This window comes from Paramisgurnus dabryanus, chromosome 5, assembly GCF_030506205.2.
Source record: "Paramisgurnus dabryanus chromosome 5, PD_genome_1.1, whole genome shotgun sequence".
NCBI classification, from domain to species: Eukaryota; Metazoa; Chordata; class Actinopteri; order Cypriniformes; family Cobitidae; genus Paramisgurnus; species Paramisgurnus dabryanus.
Genome location: NC_133341.1, coordinates 6160674 through 6181135, shown reverse-complemented (window position 1 = coordinate 6181135; position 20462 = coordinate 6160674). Strand labels below are relative to the sequence as shown.

At 41.9% G+C, this 20462-nt stretch overlaps 1 protein-coding gene across 1 annotated transcript; it reads right to left on the bottom strand.

The window, feature by feature from the left end:
- Positions 1–11089: 11089 nt before the first annotated feature.
- On the bottom strand, positions 11090–14367 carry LOC141282222 (uncharacterized). Its single transcript, XM_073814835.1, has one exon. It carries the CDS (start codon positions 14284–14286, stop codon positions 11278–11280), a length of 3009 nt encoding a protein of 1002 aa, XP_073670936.1. The 5' UTR covers positions 14287–14367; the 3' UTR covers positions 11090–11277.
- Between the last annotated feature and the right edge of the window lie 6095 nt (positions 14368–20462).

Sequence of the window (20462 nt, the reverse complement as noted above, 5' to 3'; positions counted from 1 at the left end):
CGAAAATCTTTTGATAACTTTTTGTCTAGAGTGTCTCTAGATGATGCATACCAAAAATCAAGCCAATCACACAAGCGCTCTAGGAGGAGTTCGAAAAAGTAGGTGTTCAATATAATTCAAAATGGCCGACAGGAAGTAGGTTTGACTCAGACATATTTGGTACAGTCGGACTCAGCATGAGCCAAGGAATCAATAGAGTGAAGTCTCATGTCATAGTGGCAATTTAATCAAATGACATAAAGATTTTAAAAAAATTTTTTTACATATCCTGACCACTAGGTGGTGCCGTCCTAAAGATTTATAGGTGCGCTCAGAACATGTCACTGATGAACCATGCCAAATTTCGTAGCGATACGCCAATCTGTTTGTGAAATACTGAACTTAATGAGAAAATTCAAAATGGCCGACACCCAAAATGGCCGACCGAAAACCGTTTGGTATCGTTTGACTCGGCATGCCTCAAGGAATCTAACAAGACCACCTTCATGATTTTAGACTCAAGTTTGAAGAAGTTATAAGCAAAAATAGGCATTTTTCGAATCTCGTGACCACTAGGTGGCGCTGCGACGAAACATTGCAGGCACCCTCAGGTCATGACTGTTATGACATATACCAAGTTTCGTGTCGATACAATAAAATTTTGCGAAGATACGGCCTCACGTCCGTTTTGGCGTGCTCGCCGCCTTATATGTTGTCAATTTATATGAGAACGCATTGGTCTATCAAAAAGCTTTTGATAACTTTTTGTCTGGGGTGTCTCTAGATGCTACATACCAAAGGACATGCAAATCGGACGAACGCTCTAGGAGGAGTTCGAAAAAGTAGGTTTTACGGAAAATTCAAAATGGCGGAAAGATGTGCATGACACAAATGACATCAATGTGTGCAATTGAATCATCATGAGCCAAGGATTCAGAGGAAACAAGAATTTAGTGTCTAGGACTCATGGGTCAGAAGTTATGAGCATGAACATAAGTGGATTTTTGGACTGTTGGTGGCGCTAGAGGGTTTGAGTTAGACACACCAATGTTGCTATAGTAACTTCTAAGACTGTCCTCTACATGTGTGCCAAATTACATAACTTTCCTACGTACGGTTCTATGGGCTGCCATTGACTTCAATGGCGGAAGAACTAGGATGAATAATAATAAGAAAACTAACAATAACAATAGGTGTCTACGCCACTTCGTGGCTTGACCCCTAATAAAAAGAAAACTAACGGATACAATAGGGGTCTTCGCCCCTTCGGGGCTTGACCCCTAATAAGAAAACTAACAAATACAATAGGGGTCTTCGCCCCTTCGGGGCTTGACCCCTAATAAGAAAACTAACAAATACAATAGGGGTCTTCGCCCCTTCGGGGCTTGACCCCTAATAATAAGAAAACTAACAATAACAAAGGTGTCTACGCCACTTCGTGGCTTGACCCCTAATTATAAGAAAACTAACAAATACAATAGGGGTCTTCGCCCCTTCGGGGCTTGACCCCTAATAATAAGAAAACTAACAAATACAATAGGGGTCTTCGCCCCTTCGGGGCTTGACCCCTAATAATAATAATAAGAAAACTAACAATCCCAATAGGGGTCTCGCCCATTCTGGGCTTGACCCCTAATTATTCTGGTTCTTCTTCAGCCATTGCGGTCTATGGCAGCCCATAGAACCGTACGTATGAAAGTTATGGCACACTGATAGAGGACAGTCCAATGTGTCCCCACAGCAAATTTGGAGTCTCTATCTCTAACCCTCTAGCGCCACCAACAGTCCAAAGTTGCACTTACGTTTTTGCTTATAACTTCTGATCTGTAAGTCCTAGAAACAAAATTCTTGTTTCATCTGATTCCTTGGCTCAAGACAATTCGAATTGACCCTATGACGTCATTTTCCGTCATGGAAATTTTTCCGCCATTTTGAATTATTCGTAAAACCTACTTTTGCGAACTCGTCCTAGAGCTTTTGCCCAATTTCCACGAAAATCGGTATGTAGCATCTACAGACCCTCACGGCAAAAAGTTTTGGAATTCATGTCAATTCGTCCATCCGTTTCCGTAAACCGCGTCAACAATTTTTACGTAGAGCGCAAAAAAACGGATTTGAGGCTGTATCTTCGCCAAACTTAAGCCTATTGACACGATACTTGGTACTTGTGATGCCAGTCAGGAACTTAGGGTGCATGCAGAGTTTCGTCACAGCGCCACCTAGTGGTCATACTTATGCTTTAAACGCCTATAACTTTGGCTCCGATTGAAGTATTTTCACGGGACTTGTTTCTTTAGAGTTCTGAATAGTTGCCGAGTCTAACGATACCAAACATGCCAGAATTCGCCTTACGGTTAACCCTGCAGAGCAAAATAGCATAAATGGTTATAACTTCGCAACGAAAAGAGATTTTTTCACCCGATTTGATACGCTGATGTATGAGCAGAGTCTGAGGCCACACAAAAAAATTGGTATGCCTGAACCACTAGGTGGCCCTATAATTGAACATAATCTTTCATATCAAGCAAGCCCTATGGTCATACGACTATTTCTTTACTGAACTAAAGTGTATAGTCATGAAACTAGCTAGATGTAACGCAGTCATGACCTGAGATTGCATGCACGATTCTGTCATAGTGCCACCTAGTGGTTTGGAGATAGAAAATAGCTATATTTGCCTAAAACTACTGCAACAACACATCTAAAACCATGAGTCATCATGGATTCTTCATTTCATATGGCTTGGACTATATTCACTGGTGGATGTGAATTTACACTCTAGCAACCAATGAGAATACCTTATCAACCGTTTTTGAAAGAGCTTTTTCTTTGCATCAGAACATCGTAGAGACATGGGGATGGTCTCTTTTGACTGATTTAACTTGTTGTAACATGTTGTGACATGTTGTGTTTTATGCCACTGCAAACATCACTCACATGTCCTTCAGTGCTCTAATGTTCCATGATTGTCAATAACATAGATTATTTTTGTTGATTACTTTTGCGTTTTTTTCATTTGACATCATGAGGTTTACATAGGTTCTTTAGTATTCTTATCCAAACTCAACTTTACACCCTTCTGTGCCCTTTTCGGCTTGACCCCGGTATTGCTGCTTGCAGCTATATTTATTATTAGTTATTCTTCTTCCGTTTCTTCTTCCGCCATTGCGGTCTATGGCAGCCCATAGAACCGTACGTAGGAAAGTTATGAATTTTGGCACACTGATAAAGGACAGTCCAATGTGTCCCCATAGCAAATTTGGAGTCTCTATCTCTAACCCGCTAGTGCCACCAACAGTCCAAAGTTGCACTTATGTTTTTGCTTATAACTTCTGATCCGTAAGTCGTAGAAACAAAATTCTTGCTTCCTCTGATTCCTGACGTCATTTTCCGTCATGAAAAATTTTCCGCCATTTTGAATTATTTGTAAAACCTACTTTTGCGAACTCGTCCTAGAGTTTTTACCCGATTGCCGCAAAAATTGGTATTTAGCATCTAGAGACCCTCACGGCAAAAAGTTATTAAAAGAATTTTGATAAATCAATCCGTTGTTGTATAGCGCGTCAACAAATTTTACGTAGAGCGCAAAAAAACAGATTTTAGGCTGTACCTTCGTCAAACTTAGGCCTATTGACACGACACTTGGTACTTGTGATGCCAGTCAGGAACTGAGTGTGCATGCACAGTTTCGTCGCTGCGCCACCTAGTGGCCAGACAGATGTTTTATACACCTATAACTTTGGCTGCGATCAACGTATTTTGACGGGACTTGATTTTTAAGAGTCCTGAGTAGATGCCGAGTCCAACGATTTCAAACATGCCAGATTTCGTCTTACGGTTAGCCCTGTGCATTAAAATAGCGCTTAAAAAACACGCGCGAATAACTCCGCGAGCGTTATTCCGATCGACTCGAAAACACCATAGGAAGAACATTGCATTACCTTCTGAACAAAAAGTTCTATTGGCGTTATATTAAAATTTTCATCAGAAATGGCCGAAAATTGCAAAAAACGAAAAATTACCTTTAAGATTTGTGGTATTTACACATAAATGGTTATAACTTCGCAACGAAGAGATTTTTTCACCAGATTTGATACGCTGATGTATGAACAGAGTCTGAGGCCACACAAAAAAATTGGTATGCCTGAACCACTAGGTGGCCCTATAATTGAACAAAATATTTCATATCAAGCAAGCCCTATGGTCATACAACTATTTATTTGCCGAACTAAAGTGTATAATCATGAAACTAGCTAGATGTAACGCAGTCATGAGGTTGCATGCACGATTCTGTCATAGCGCCCCCTAGTGGTTTGGAGATAGAAAATAGCTATTTTTGCCTAAATCTACTGCAACAGCACATCTAAAACCATGAGTCATCATGGATTATTCCTTTCATGGTTTTGACTATAATCACTGGTGGTTGCCAATTCACTCCCTAGCAACCAATGAGAATACCTTATCAACCGTTTTGCAAGAGCTATAACTCTGCGTCAGAACATCGTAGAGACACGGGGGTGGGCTCTTTTGACTCATTAACAACACTGTAACATTTTGAGAGCTGAGTATTGCCACTGCAAGCACCACTCATTTTTACGTCAGTGTTCTAGTTATCAATGCTCGTCGAAAGAGAGGGAGAGATTTCACTAAATGAGAACACAGCTTTTTTGCTGATAACTGTTATATTGTTTTGTCTGAAATCAAGAGATTTTCTTAGGTACTTTAAACTGCTCATCCGAAGTCAACTTTACTTTCTGCTGTGCCCTTTTTGGCTTGACCCCGGTGATTGCTGCTTGCAGCTATATTTATTAGGGGTCAAGCCCCGAAGGGGCGAAGACCCCTATTGTATCCGTTAGTTTTCTTATAATTAGGGGTCAAGCCCCGAAGGGGCGAAGACCCCTATTGTATCCGTTAGTTTTCTTATAATTATTATTAGTTATTCTTCTTCTTCCGCCATTGCGGTCTATGGCAGCCCATAGAACCGTACGTAGGAAAGTTATGAAATTTGGCACACTGATAAAGGACAGTCCAATGTGTCCCCACAGCAAATTTGGAGTCTCTATCTCCAACCCTCTAGCGCCACCAACAGTCCAAAGTTGCACTTACGTTTTTGCTTATAACTTCTGATCCGTAAGTACTAGAAACAAAATTCTTGTTTCCTCTGATTCCTTGGCTCAAGACGATTCGATTTGACCCTATGACGTCATTTTCCGTCATGGAAATTTTTCCGCCATTTTGAATTATTCGTAAAACCTACTTTTGCGAACTCGTCCTAGAGCTTTTGCCCAATTTCCACGAAAATCGGTATGTAGCATCTACAGACCCTCACGGCAAAAAGTTATGGAATTCATGTCAATTCGTCCATCCGTTTCCGTAAACCGCGTCAACGAATTTTACATAGAGCGCAAAAAAACGGATTTGAGGCTGTATCTTTGCCAAACTTAAGCCTATTGACACGATACTTGGTACTTGTGATGCGAGTCAGGATCTTAGGGTGCATGCAGAGTTTCGTCACAGCGCCACCTAGTGGTCAGACTTATGCTTTAAACGCCTATAACGTCGGCTCCGATTGACATATTTTCACGGGACTTGTTTCTTTGGAGTTCTGAATAGTTGCCGAGTCCAACGATACCAAACATGCCAGAATTCGCCTTACGGTTAACCCTGCGCGGCAAAATAGCACATAAAAAACACGCTCGAATATCTCCGCGAGCGTTATTCCGATCGACTCGAAAATGCCATAGGAAGAACATTGCATTACCTTCTGAACAAAAAACTCTATTGGCGATATATTAAAATTTTCATCAGAAATGGCCGAAAATTGCAAAAAACGAAAAATTACCTTTACATTTTGTGTTTTTTACACATAAATGGTTATAACTTCGCAACGAAAATAGATTTTTTCACCATATTTGATACCCTGATGTATGAGCATATTTTGAGGCCACACAAAAAAATTTTATGCTTGCACCACTAGGTGGCCCTATAATTGAACAAAACCTTTGATATCAAGCCAGCCCTATGGTCATACAACTGTTTCTTCACTAAACTAAAGTGTATAGTCATAAAACTAGCTAGATGTAACACAGTTATGACCTAATGTTGCATGCACAATGTTTTCATTGCGCCACCTACTGGTTTTGAGATAGAATATGGTATTTTTTGCCTAAAACTACTGCAACAACACTTCTAAAACCATGAGTCATCATGGATTATTCCTTTCATGGCTTTGACTATAATCACTGATGGTTGCCAATTCACTCCCTAGCAACCAATGAGAATACCTTATCAACCGGTTTTGCAAAAGCTATATCTCTGCATCAGAACATCGTAGAGACACGGGGGTGGGCTCTTTTGACTAATTAAACTTGGTTTAACTAGGTTCTTCAGTCTGCTTATCCAATCTCAATTTTACACCCTTCTGTGCCCTTTTCGGCTTGACCCCGGTATCGCTGCTTGCAGCTATATTTATTAGGGGTCAAGCCCAGAATGGGCGAAGACCCCTATTGTATTTGTTAGTTTTCCTATTATAATAATAATTATTCTGGTTCTTCTTCCGCCATTGCGGTCTATGGCAGCCCATAGAACCGTACGTAGGAAAGTTATGAAATTTGGCACACTGATAAAGGAGAGTCCAATGTGTCCCCACAGCAAATTTGGAGTCTCTATCTTTAACCCTCTAGCGCCACCAACAGTCCAAAGTTGCACTTACGTTTTTGCTTATAACTTCTGATCTGTAAGTCCTAGAAACAAAATTCTTGTTTCCTCTGATTCCTTGGCTCAAGACGATTCGATTTGACCCTATGACGTCATTTTCCGTCATGGAAATTTTTCCGCCATTTTGAATTATTCGTAAAACCTACTTTTGCGAACTCGTCCTAGAGCTTTTGCCCAATTTCCACGAAAATCGGTATGTAGCATCTACAGACCCTCACGGCAAAAAGTTATGGAATTCATGTCAATTCGTCCATCCGTTTCCGTAAACCGCGTCAACGAATATTACGTAGAGCGCAAAAAAACGGATTTGAGGCTGTATCTTCGCCAAACTTAAGCCTATTGAAACGATACTTGGTACTTGTGATGCCAGTCAGGAACTTAGGGTGCATGCAGAGTTTCGTCACAGCGCCACCTAGTGGTCAGACTTATGCTTTAAACGCCTATAACTTTGGCTGTGATCTACGTATTTTGACGGGACTTGATTTTTAGGAGTCCTGAATAGTCGCCGAGTCCAACGATACCAAACATGCCAGATTTCGCCTTACGGTTAGCCCTGCGCATCAAAACAGCACTTAAAAAACATGCGCGAATATCTCCGCGAGCGTTATTCCGATCGACTCGAAAACACCATAGGAAGAACATTGCATGACCTTCTGAACAAAAAGTTCTGTTGGCGTTATATTAAAATTTTTATCAGAAGTGGCCGAAAATTGCAAAAAACGAAAAATTACCTTTTACAATTTGTGTTTTTATACATAAATGGTTATAACTTCACAACGAAAAGACATTTTTTCACCAGATTTGATACGCTGATGTATGAGCAGAGTCTGAGGCCACACAAAAAAATTGGTATGCCTGAACCACTAGGTGGCCCTATAATTGAACAAAATCTTTCATATCAAGCAAGCCCTATGGTCATACAACTATTTCTTCACTAAACTAAAGTGTATAGTCATAAAACTAGCTAGATGTAACACAGTTATGAACTGAAGTTGCATGCACAACTTTGTCATTGCGCCACCTAGTGGTTTTGAGATAGAAATATGGTATTTTTGCCTAAAACTACTCAAACAGTACATCTAAAATCTTGGGTCATCATGTATTATTCTTTCATGGCTTGGAGATCATTGGTGCATGCCAATTAACTCCTTAGCAACCAATTAGGATACCTTATCAACCCTTTTTGCAAGAGCTATATCTCTGCATCAGAACATCGTAGAGACATGGGGGTGGTCTCTTTTGACTCATTAACACCACTGTAACATTTTGTGAGCTGAGAATTGCCACTGCAAGCACCACTCACATTTTCTTCAGTGTTCTAGTTGTCAATGCTCCTCGAGAAGAGAGGGAGAGATGACACTGAATGAAAACACAGCTTTTTTGCTGATAACTGTTATATTATTTAGTCTGATATCAAGAGATTTTCCCAGGTTCTTTAAACTGCTCATCCGAATTCAACTTTACTTTCTTATGTGCCCTTTTTGGCTTGACCCCGGCATTGCTGCTTGCAGCTATATTTATCTATTATTCTTCTTCTTCCGCCATTGCGTCTATGGCAGCCCATAGAACCGTACGTAGGAAAGTTATGAAATTTGGCACACTCAAAGAGGACATTCCAAATAGTCAAGACACCAAATTTGGAGTGTCTATGTCAAACCCAATAGCGCCACCAACAGTCCAAATTTTCACTTACATTTTTGGTTATAACTTCTGACCCGTACGTCATAGAAACGCAATTCTTGTTTTTTCTGATTCCTTGGCTCATGCCGATTCGATTGCACCATATGACGTCATTTCGGTTATGCTAATTATTTTGATATTTTGAATTGTTTGTAAAACCTACTTTTTCGAACTCGTCCTAGAGCTTTTGTCCAATTTGCGTAAAGAATGGGTGTGTAGCATCTAGAGACACTCATGGCAAAAAGTTATGGAATTCGTGTCTATTCGCCGATCCGTTTCCGTATACCGCGTCATAACATTTTACGTAGAGCGCGAACAAACGGATTTGAGGCTGTATCTTTGCCAAAGTAGTTTTGATGGCAGTCATGACATGAGGGTGCGTGCACAGTTTCGTCACAGTGCCACATAGTGTTCACGAGATTTGAAAAATTGCTATTTTTGCTTATATCTAATGCTAGCTTGATATTAAAATTATGGATTTGTGACTATATCTTCGCAAAAGTTTTGCATATTAATGTATGCATTGCCAGTGGTTCAGTGGTTAGTGTAGGTTGTCTACAAATCGGAAGGTTGGTGGTTCAAACCCCAGCTCCATGGTGTCCATGAGTGAGACATCTATCCCCAACTGTTATATGTCATGAACTGAGGGTGCATGGAACGGTTTGTCACAAGGCCACCTAGTGGTCACGAGATTTGAAAAGTGACTGTTTTTGTTTTTATACTGCAAAATTGAGTCTAAAATCATGAAATTGCTATTGTTAGATTCCTTGAGGCATGCCGAGTCAAACGATACCAAAATGTTTTCGGATGGCGATTTTCAATTACAAAGCATACCAACTTTTTCAAACTCCTCCTACAGCGTTCATTTGATTGGCTTGGATTTGGTACACACAATCTAGACTCTAGACAAAAAGTCATAAAAAGATTTTGATAGACCAATCAGTTATTGTATAGCGCATCAACAAATATTATGGCAAGCACGCCGGAATGAATGGATTTGAGGCTATATCTTTGCAAAAGTTTTGCATACTAATGTGCGTATTTCCAGTGGTTCAGTGGTTAGTGTAGGTTGTCTACAAATCGGAAGGTTGGTGGTTCAAACCCCAGCTCCACCTGACCAAGTGTTGAGGTATCATTGAGAACCCCAACTGCTCCTGATGAGCTGGATGGCTCTTGCATGGCTGACAGTGTATGAATAGGTGAATGTTTCACAACTTGTAAATGTCACGTACTGAGGGTGCATGAAATGTTTTGTCACAGAGCCACCTATTTCATCAGCATTTTTTTGAAAGCCCTTGTAAACTTTTCAGTGCCACCTAGTGGTTAAGAGTTTTGAGGCTTTATCTCCAGATCGCTTTATTGTGTGTACACCATATTTGGTGGGTGTCATCACAATTATGACCTGAGGCACCATCAATTGTTTTGGTGCAGTGCCCCCAGTGGTCAAGTCATTTGAGGCTTTATCTCAACATTGCTTAATCATATGTATATAAAATTTGGTGGGTGTCATCACAATCATGACCCGCGGCACCATCTATTGTTTCGGTGCAGCACCACCAAGATAAAGAAGATTTGAAAAATTGCAATTTTTGCCTTAATCTACTGAAAACTTAGATTTAAAATCAAGACAGTCATCATTGATACTTCATTCTGTGCCCTTTTTGGCTTGACCCCGGCATTGCTGCTTTGCAGCTATATTTTGCACAGTAATATAGTATGTAAGCAGTCTTTTATAATAAAGTTTACTATAGTAAAATAATGTTAACAAGTGAAATAGTTTTATAATCATTTTAAAAAATACTTTCTATGTGCTACATTTGGTGTTTCCATATAGTTTGCAAAGTAATGTAGTACGTTATAATTACCTTTTGGATGTCTTTGCAACACATTTTCGTCTTCCTTTAGCATTCTGGCAGAGCTAAGGACACTTAAAAAAGTTAAATCCAATCGCGTTCATTGACTGAGATTGTTTATATCGTAACGGCCTTCTGAACTCTCTGGATCGAGCTCGAAGTGGTAAGGCAGTACAGACACCATCGTTTATAGAGAAATATAATGCTTGTTTACGTTGCCTGTGACTCTCAGTCGGAACCGGAAAACCCACGCGTAGTCAGGGGCGTAACCTATTCAAACACACGCCGAACCCAGTTGACCAATAACAGTTGAGTAGTCATCTAACCAATCCGAATACACTAGACATTTTGGGAGTCGGAGACAGGAACTAAATCCGAGCGTTTTCCAGACAGGCAGAAATCGGTGAGGTATGTGAGCAATTTATAAGACTCACAATGCATTAATTCAAGTTTTAATAACATGTATGTACTATGGGATATTACAATAACGTGCTAACATGCTAATTTATTTGCATAATCGGTGCTCTTTAAAGCAAAGCATTTATTTACTTACCAGGCTACAGGTGAAGCAGCTCTTTGCGCCGTCTAACATCTCATAATTAGTCCTCATTTATGTCCAAGCGTTTTTGTGCTGCTGTCATTCATGTATGTGATAAGCTTATGTCCCGTTTATAGGCGTATATTACTAATGCGCTCTTTAAATAACAAAAAACACTAGACTTTAGACCAGGTTTTTGTTGGTCAATGGCGTAGTCTATTTTAGTTGCCTCAAAATAACAACCCGCCAACAATGCGCCTGAACACACCTCGTTTTCAGACCAGAACGCCCATGGGCGCAAAAGGGGGCACAAATGATAGATAGATAGATAGATAGATAGATAAATACTTTATTAATCCCTCTAGGGGAAATTGGTTTGCATTAGCAGCCAGACATAAAAACAAACAAAAACATATACATAGAAGATATGAAAGTACATAATGTACTCTGGAAGTGATTCACCAAAAATATACCCATATATGTAAAACAGAAAGTGACTTTTTTTAAATGCTAGTGAATACTGGATGCATTGTACAGTCTTATTGCAGTGGGAACAAATGATTTCCTGTAACGCTCACTTTTGCACCTGGGTGGGATCAGTCTCCAGCTAAAATTACTCCTCAAGTTAACAAACACATCATGTAGAGGGTGAGAGGTGTTGTCTAGAATGGTCAGCAATTTGGACATTATCCTCTTCTCAGCAACTACCTCCAGAGGAACTAGTTCCTCTCCAATGATTGAACTTGCTTTCTTAATAAGTTTATTTAGCTGGTTAGTATGTTTTACTTTTGCACCCGAACCCCAGCATAACACTGCATAGAACAAGGAGCTGGCTACCACAGACTGGTAGAACATGGTAAGCATTTTTTTGCATACATTAAACGATCGTAGCCTCCTTAAGAAGTACAGGCGACTTTGTCCCTTCCTGTATATTGCCTCTGTGTTCTGAGTCCAGTTAAGCTTATTGTCAATGTGAACACCCAGATATTTATATGAGTCCACAATCTCTACATCACAGTCACTTATACAGATGGGGATTAGTTGGGCCTTTTTTCTCCTGAAGTCGATTTCCATTTCCTTAGTTTTTGTCACGTTAAGCTGTAGGCGATTAGCTTCACACCACTCCACAAAGCTGGTGATAAGTGTTCTGTATTCCATCTCGTGCCCCTCCTCAATACACCCCACAACAGCAGTGTCATCTGAGAACTTTTGTAAGTGACATAACTGTGTGTTGTAGTGGAAGTCAGAGGTATAGAGAGTGAAAAGAAATGGTGACAGAACTGTACCTTGAGGAGCGCCTATGTTGCTAACCACATGCTGGGACACACAGTTACGAAGCCTCACAAACTGTGGTCTGCCTGTAAGGTAATCTATGACCCAGGAAATCATTGACGTATCAACCTGCATATCAGCCAATTTTTTTCCTAATAATGCTGGATGGATGGTGTTGAAGGCGCTGGAAAAGTCAAAGAACAAGATCCTCACAGAGCAGCCAGGTTTATCCAAATGTGGATAGATCCTCTGCAGCATGTATATAATGGCATCCTCTACTCCAACCTTGGGACAGTAAGCAAATTGCAGGGGATCCAATGATGTAATGACCAGTGATCTCAGATGTGATAAGACTATCCTCTCCATAGTCTTCATTATGTGTGATGTTAACGCTACTGGTCTATAGTCATTGAGATCGGCGGGGCGCCCCTTTTTTGGCACTGGCACCAGACATGATGTTTTCCAAAGTAATGGTACCCTTTTTAGGCTGAGACTCAAGTTAAAAAGGCGCTGGAGTATTCCACTCAGTTCGTCAGCACAAACTCTCAGGATCTTAGAACAAATACCATCTGGGCCTGCAGACTTGCCCTGGTGAAGCCTTCCTAGCTCCCTCTTAACCTGTTCCTCTGTGATTATCAGTCTAGTTAGTGGAATGTTGTTATCAAAAGATGTATATGTGGGTATCAGCTGTGGGCAGTTTTGGTGGAGGGATGTGCTGAGAACAGATGTTAATGTTTCCGGATGATGAATGTGGGAGGGTGGGTGATGGGTCTTTGCAGGATGTTTGATGTAGGATAGGTGCTCTGGTATTCCAGCAGGTTCTGAGTTAAACCTGTTAAAGAACATGTTTAGCCTGTCAGCCATCACTGGGTCACTCTCCATTATTCGCACTGGTTGTTTAAGACCAGTGATTTCCCTCATACCACTCCATACTTCTTTCATCTTGTTCTTCTGCAGTTTCTCCTCCAGTTTCCTCCTGTAGGAATCTTTGCCCTCTCTCAGCATTCGTTTCAGCAGTTTTTGTACTCGCTTCACCTCTTCCTTGTCTCCCCTACTGAAAGCTCTTTTCTTGTCATTTAACAGCGCTTTCAGATCCTTTGTGATCCAAGGTTTATTGTTAGGGAAGCAACGTACCACACTAGCGGGGATGGTATTGTCCACACAGAAGTTGATGTAATCGGTTACACAATCCACCATACTATCAATGTCCCCTTGTTCGCATAGTACATCCCAGTCAGTAATGTCCAGTGCACTGCGCAGGTTTTCGACCCCATCCTGAGTCCATCTCCTCACTGTTCTAGTAGTTACAGGTTGTCGCTGTACCACAGGTTTATAAAGTGGAGTAAGCAAGACGAGGTTGTGGTCTGATCGTCCAAGTGGGGGGAGGGCAATGGAGTTATAAGCATCCTTGACATTGGCATACAATAAATCCAGTGTTCTGTCATCTCTAGTTAAACATTCTACAAACTGATAAAAAGTGGGTAAAGTTGATTTTAGAGACACATGGTTAAAGTCTCCCGATATAGCAATAAAAGCATTTGGTTGCTGTGTTTGCAATTTTGCTATGACCGTATGTATGACGTCACACGCTGTCTCTGCGCTTGCTGTAGGTGGAATGTAAACAGCAACAAAGATGATGGAGGTAAACTCCCGTGGCAAATAAAATGGCCTTAAACCAATGGAAATCAATTCAATGTCTGGCTGACAGAGACGTTCCTTAACGTAAATATGTTTGGGATTGCACCACTTGTTGTTAACCAGAACAGCGAGCCCCCCTCCTTTCTTCTTACCGCTCGCCGAGTCTCTGTCCGCCCGCACTGTTTGAAAGCCATCCACTGTAGCAGTGGAGTCCGGGATATGTTCGTGCATCCATGTCTCCGTAAAGCACATAATGCTGCATTCCCTATATTCCCTCTGATTTTTCACCAGTGCAGACAGTTCGTCAGTTTTGTTTACAAGAGATCTTACATTTCCCATAACAACTGATGGAAGGTAAGGCTTAAACCTCCTCTTCTTTGCTCTCTGTAAAACACCTGCGCGGCATCCACGGCGTTTCCTCCTCAGTTCTTTTGGTATCGTCGGTAAGCCTCCGTGGGGTAGGATGATATTCCTAAATGCAATCAGTTGGTCGCGCGAGTAAACAATAGCCTCAGGGGTGCTCGCCATGAATGCACGCCTCAGCAAGCAAACAAGTATACTGAAAAGCAGTAAAAAGTAATTCAACTGCTTAACAGCCAGCATTGTCATACAATTAGTTTAAATATACCGATGTTAACTATGTAAACAAAAGAAAAGTGATAAAAGACCAACAATAACAAACAAACACGGAGCTGCTGTTGCAGGCTGCCACTAGAACGGCGCCATCACTAAAATGCATTTGCTATTTAAACCACGTGGCGCTAAAAGTGAAAATGATAATTGCCCAGGGTTGAAACTAGCAAAAGACACTTGCGTCGCGCATTGCGCTGCATTGAGCCAGGTGTAAGATAGAGCCCTCTTAGACAATTTGCCATTTAAAAATTCCAATTTGTTTCAATGATGTTTATCTTTTGTGGACAAAAGTGAAATGAAAGGCAAAATCATAACAGACATGTGAATTGGCTAGTAAAAGAAAACCTAACAATTATCTTTAATTTTTTGTTATGCCTGGGGAGCTGTGCATATCTCTCGAGCAGGTTGGCAGCAGAGAAACCTGAGGTTTGCTGAATGGATTGTGCTTTGCCCTGGTTTATCGAGAAATTAAGAAGACGGTGACAGCTGCCAAAAGTCCAAAAAAGCTGCCCGGGATGATTGAAGCGGTGGGCAGAGCGGTCAGCGCTCAGGCTGGGACTATTAACCGCATTTTGGATAACAACCTGGAAATGACCCGCAATATGGATACCATCAAGGAGATGCAAACGGATTTGAAAAACATCAAGGAGATGTTAATGGGTTTGAAAAAACTGATGGACCAGGATGGACTAAGAGAGAAGTTGTGTAAAGGAATGTGGCTACTCGCCCCAAGACCAAATAATTGCAATCTTATCTGCTTTCGGCCCCCTTATCCAGCACTGGCCTCGGCCAAGGCCGCTGCTGGAACAACAACTCCCTCAGAAGAGCACTGCAGCGAGACATCTCTTGCATTACCTACCCCCTCTCCCACAGACACCTGATGATTGTTGACTCTGTTTGGACCTAATCAAGGTTGTCTCCATGGCAATTGCTGTGTTAACGCTTTAACAACCTGCGGACTGAGGCACCGAGATTTGGGATGCCGGGCAAAGCGACTCTCTCAAGGCCTACACACACACAAACTCTTACACACACACATATATATATATGCAATCACCACCCAGTACCCAAATCCCTCGCCTTCGCAGCTTTGTACCCCCTCAGCGGGACAGACGGGTCTGTGACCAGCGCCTAACATGGCTGCAGGACCAGATGGCTGCTGGCCTTGATGGGCTATCTCTACCCCCATTCCTTACCTAACGTGTTGCAAGTTTTGTGTGTTGTTCATGTTGTAAGGTGTACTATGTGCTTATGTTGCTGAGGTGTTTTTTCCCTGTTCCCAGACTGTACTCCCTTTGGAGCATAGTCTGGGGGTTTGTTTTTTTAACCTACCCTCCCTCATGTTATGCTGTATTTCTTCCTAATGCCCTGTCAACCTGTTCTGTCTACCCCTTGTCAGTTTATGTATTGTATATATGGACAGGTTGATGGATAATTTCACTGGTACTTGTACCATGTGACAATAAAGTGGTTGATTGATTGATTGAGAGGTTTCCTGAGATGTCCCGGGAACAGGTTGCAGTAAAAGCCCACCTGAAGGGAGATTCTAGTGAGATAAAATGGAATACCCTTGCTGACCAGGCAGCTACGGTTGCCAGCTGCAGGAACGGCAGAGGAACTTTTACTGCTCAAATGTGTCATCTATGGTGACAAACTACTCACAGCTCACAGACATAGCTAAGAAGCTGATTTTCAAATTCAATGCACCAAAAAGGAGAAATGAGAATGATTTGAAAATAATTGCAAATTGGCAGATGACAATATTTGGACATTTTAACACCAATTTGTAAATCCAAAAGTCTTTTCCTTATTTGGTCACACAGATACACAGTGTCGGACGCTTAGGCGTTTTTCAAATGTGTTCACATTTTAATGCAAATTGGTGGGCGAGGTGTTTTAGGAAACATGCAAAAGAAATTGTTTGCAGATGCGTAACTTGTCAAAACACAATTTGGCACCCCAAATTCTATTAATTCTAAGCAGAACACCTAAGGGCTGTTTCGTGATTTGCAGAGTGACTTTATAACCTTACCTAAATGCAAGGGTTATCAAGATATTACAATTAAAACTGATAATTTTCTCATTTGGTATAAAGTTTTTTTCCTCACAAAGAAAGGCTTTGCTGCCTTTATGGCTAATATACTGGTTCGAGACATCATTCCAGATGAAATGAAACATTATTGATTCTGATCAGGGTAAATACTTTACTGGTCAGGTATGTCAGGAAGTCTGTAGGCTTTTGGGGTTTCAATGGCATAGCTGCCATGAACTTCAGACCTTGCAGAAGTAAATTTACATTTAATGTCAGATTCTCTTTTTACATTTTGTATGGCTTTGACTGAAGTGGTACAAAAAAGCAAAATCGGGTTCCAAGATGGGACGATTCTTATGCGGTCCTACTAGGTACCCCTTCAGCAATAAAATTCTGCAATAAGATTCAACAATAAAATTCTGAAATAAAATTCAACAGTTAAGTTGCTGGGTAAACCTAGATGCAAATTAGCGTAAACTCCCCAAATCTTAGACAGGCGAAATGCTGTGGGACGGAGTGGGTCATGAGAAGAACCCCGTCTTTAGGGGACGGGGGGTCACCTCATGTTGAAGATATGGGGTGGGGGGCAAATGTTTAGCTTCTACAGAACCAGCCTAGTCGTCTGAGGGTGTCTATAGTTTCTATGGGAGTCAAAGCTAGTTATTTCCTAGCAATAGTCAAAACAAGATATTTCCTAACTAATCTGTTTATACAAAGTTGTTTTTTGGCCATGGAGCTCTCTTGTTTTCCTCTCTTTTGTTTTTATGTTTTTGCAGAGATATATGTCGGCGGCCTTCAAGAAATTTGCTGAAAAATAAAGCCTTATCATGTTGACGAGTCTCATTGGTGCCAACCTCCAGCAGACAGCAGTTGGAACTTCGCTGTACTTAGAGATTCTGCCGGGAGGACGGACTGGCGAGACTTTGTGGATTCCGGTTGATTCCATGAACAGAGACATTCTGAGTTTCAAGAATCACAACTGACATGGTTGCAAGTGTTTTCTTCATGACATGACACAGAGTCAGAAATGTATTAGATGTGATGTGTGTTTCACATCTGTTCAGAATGATTCATGAATTCACTCTAACTGTATGCACTCAGTATTTGTATTGGCTATTAATTAACATATGTACAGGGGTTTTGTTTTGAAATTTAAGCCACTTGGCTGTTATACAAAATTTTTATCCAGATTAAAACCAGGTTAAATGGGTCATTTTTAATTATGACATTGAAGTGTATGAGCCAAATTAACACAAACACAATGTTATTTGCTGTATTGATTTGATTTCTATTCTGATTCACAATTCAGAAATCACAGTAATCTTAATTCGACAGTAACTCTAGCTCATACATACGCTAAGATGCCTAATATTTCCAATTGTTGGGTATGTCAATCTTTTCTTAAAAAGTCTACATCTGTATGTACGTCTATTACCTGTCTGATTTAATCTCCATCATTGAACTGTAATACTGGATTTTAATTAATCAACTTTAAGTTTATTTATGAAGAGACACTATAAAACAATTAAACCTCAGGTGGTGCTGCTAGTTTGACTCTTAGGTGAAACTGTTTACAGATATGCAACTCCCTGTTCTCCTAATCTCTTCATCACAAAGGCTTTGGCACTGTTAGCCTTTAGGCTCATATCATTGGGTATCTGCTGAAATATATGATGTAATGTATACATATTATGTGGTTCTAAGGTTGGAATTTTATATTAATGTTTGGTATTATTTTAAAGGTCATGGTGCGATGAGTGAAAAGGTCTCATTTCTATAAGTCTAAGATCAGATGGATTAAGGTTTTTAGAACTTTGGATAGAAGATGCATTTCTTGTAGAGGTGGGGTTTTGCCTTGATATTTCTGGCTAGTTTGACCAGTTGCCAAGATACTCCTGGCTAGTTTGACCAGGTGCTCTTTAGTATCACTTTGCACAGGTCAATCTGGATTTTGACCAGGTGTTCTTTAGTATCACTTGGTACAGGTCAAACTAGATTTTGGTAGTTTTCTCAAGCTGTGTATAAAAGGTGGCCTGGCAAAACATTCTGGGAGCCATTCTGTACCCAGAAGCTCCCACACTATGTGTGTATTCAAACCTTATGAAGGATCCTGTAACCAGGAGCTTCCACACTTTGTGTGTGTACTAAAACATCATGGGAGAAATCTTTAACAAGAATCTTCCTAGACCACTTTGTGTGTCTTTAATTGCCAGGTATGCTTTGTGTCACGACTGCTGGGTGATCGATGGCTGTGTGATCTGTGTGTGTGTGTGTGTTGTTTACCTGTGGTGCCGGTTCCTCGTGTGTTCACTCACTCCGCCCCCTTGTTTCGATAATTGTTCACCGGTGGTGTCTCGTTTACCTTTTCCTTTATATTGCACGTAGTCCTGTCCTTCGTTGCGCGCTCATTGTTTTATCACAGTCCTGCTGCCCTGCCTTGTCTTGTCAGTCGCTCTCTGTCTCTTCCTCTTGTTACCCCAGGTTTGGTTTTCGGCGTTCGGGGACTCGTATTCACCCGGACCGCTCGCCTGTGGAGTACTGGATCTTATTGACTTTGTTTGTCTCTCGGTACAGCTGGTTCGCTTCGTTTCAAGGCGGTATACCAGCTGTCTCTCTCTCTCTCCGGTTTGCATCATCACCCGTGAGTGGAGTACACCTATTTACCATTGTGGATTATATTGACTCTATCGACTGTTGTTTCTCGGAACCGCTGGTTCGCTTCGTTTTTAGGCGGTGACCAGTGGTTTCCGGGTGGCTCTTCTACACCAGGATTTCACAGTGGATTACCCATCTGAGAACTTGGATCTTCCTTCTCCCATCTCCGCCTGTCATCCCTCTGTTGCGTGTGGTGACGGTGCTGGTGTTCTCGACGGAGTGCGTGGGTGGCTCTCTCTCTCTCTTTGGATCTGTACTGGATTATTGTGTAGCGCCGACTCACTCTCTCCTACTGTGGGAGTGCTTCATTCCCACAGTAGTGTTATCACCAGAGTGAGTCATTGGGTTGCGCCGTGTGTGGATCTACCAGTGACTTTGCTCTCCAGCTCTCTATCTCTTTTTCTAAATAAATTGTTAAACTTGCACTTGACTCTGAAGTTCCTTTCCTGACAGATGAGCGCGCCACGAATGGAGTCAGCAAGTTTAGAGAGTCTGGAGGTGCAGACCGCCCTTTACCAGCAGGGGGCGGCCATCGACCAACATTCGTCGTTATTGTCTGCTGCTGCCAGAGATTTCAGCATCTTGTCTGAGCAACTGAAAGAGCTCAGCAATCGCTTGGACCAAGTGACTCCTCACCATGAAGCCCCAACCTCATCCGGAGGAGCCGCTTCATTTGAACGGGAGCCACACACGGCAACACCCCCCACCTACAATGGCGACCCCAACACCTGCAGATCCTTTTTACAACAGTGCTCTCTCGTCTTTGCGCTCCAACCCCGTCGATTTTCTTCATCCACTTCCAAGGTGGCCTATGTTCTGACGTTACTCACGGGAAGGGCGAGAGACTGGGGTATGGCCGCCTGGGGGGCTAAAGCTCCTTTTACATTTTCGTTCGAGGCTCTTGAGGAGGAGATGTTAAAGTTGTTTGATCGCTCACTCAAGGGAGACATGGCAGCGGTTGAGTTGGTGAGATTACGGCAACGTAATGACTCTGTTACAGACTTTGCTATAGGATTTAAGACCATCGCTATTTGCTGCAACTGGAACGACGCGGCATTAAGAGCGCAATTCCTCGAGGGTCTCACGCCGGGCATTCAAGACGAGATTGCACTGAGGGAGCCACCCACTTCCCTGGAAGCTGCCATCGATCTGGCTCTGAGGGTTGAGTCTCGCCATCGGCAGAGAGATCTGCGTCGCTCATTTCGCCAGCTGATGTCGGAACCAGGGGAGATCGCTTCAGAGACGCCCTCCGAGGAGCCTATGCAGCTGGGCAAGTTTCGTATCTCTGCTGGGGAGAGAAATCGTCGGCTGTCTAATGGCCTCTGCTTATATTGTGGCAAGCCGGGGCATCTGGCGGCCACCTGTCCGGTAAAAGCTCACGCCCGCCGATGAACCTGGGAGTCTCGATGGGCGCATCGTCATTTAAATCTCCCGTAAACAGCACCACATTACCTGTTATTATTAA

Excerpts from the sequence above, each read along its gene's own strand:
- LOC141282222 (XM_073814835.1), bottom strand. The coding sequence starts at position 14,286 with ATGACAATGCTGGCTGTTAAGCAGTTGAATTACTTTTTACTGCTTTTC.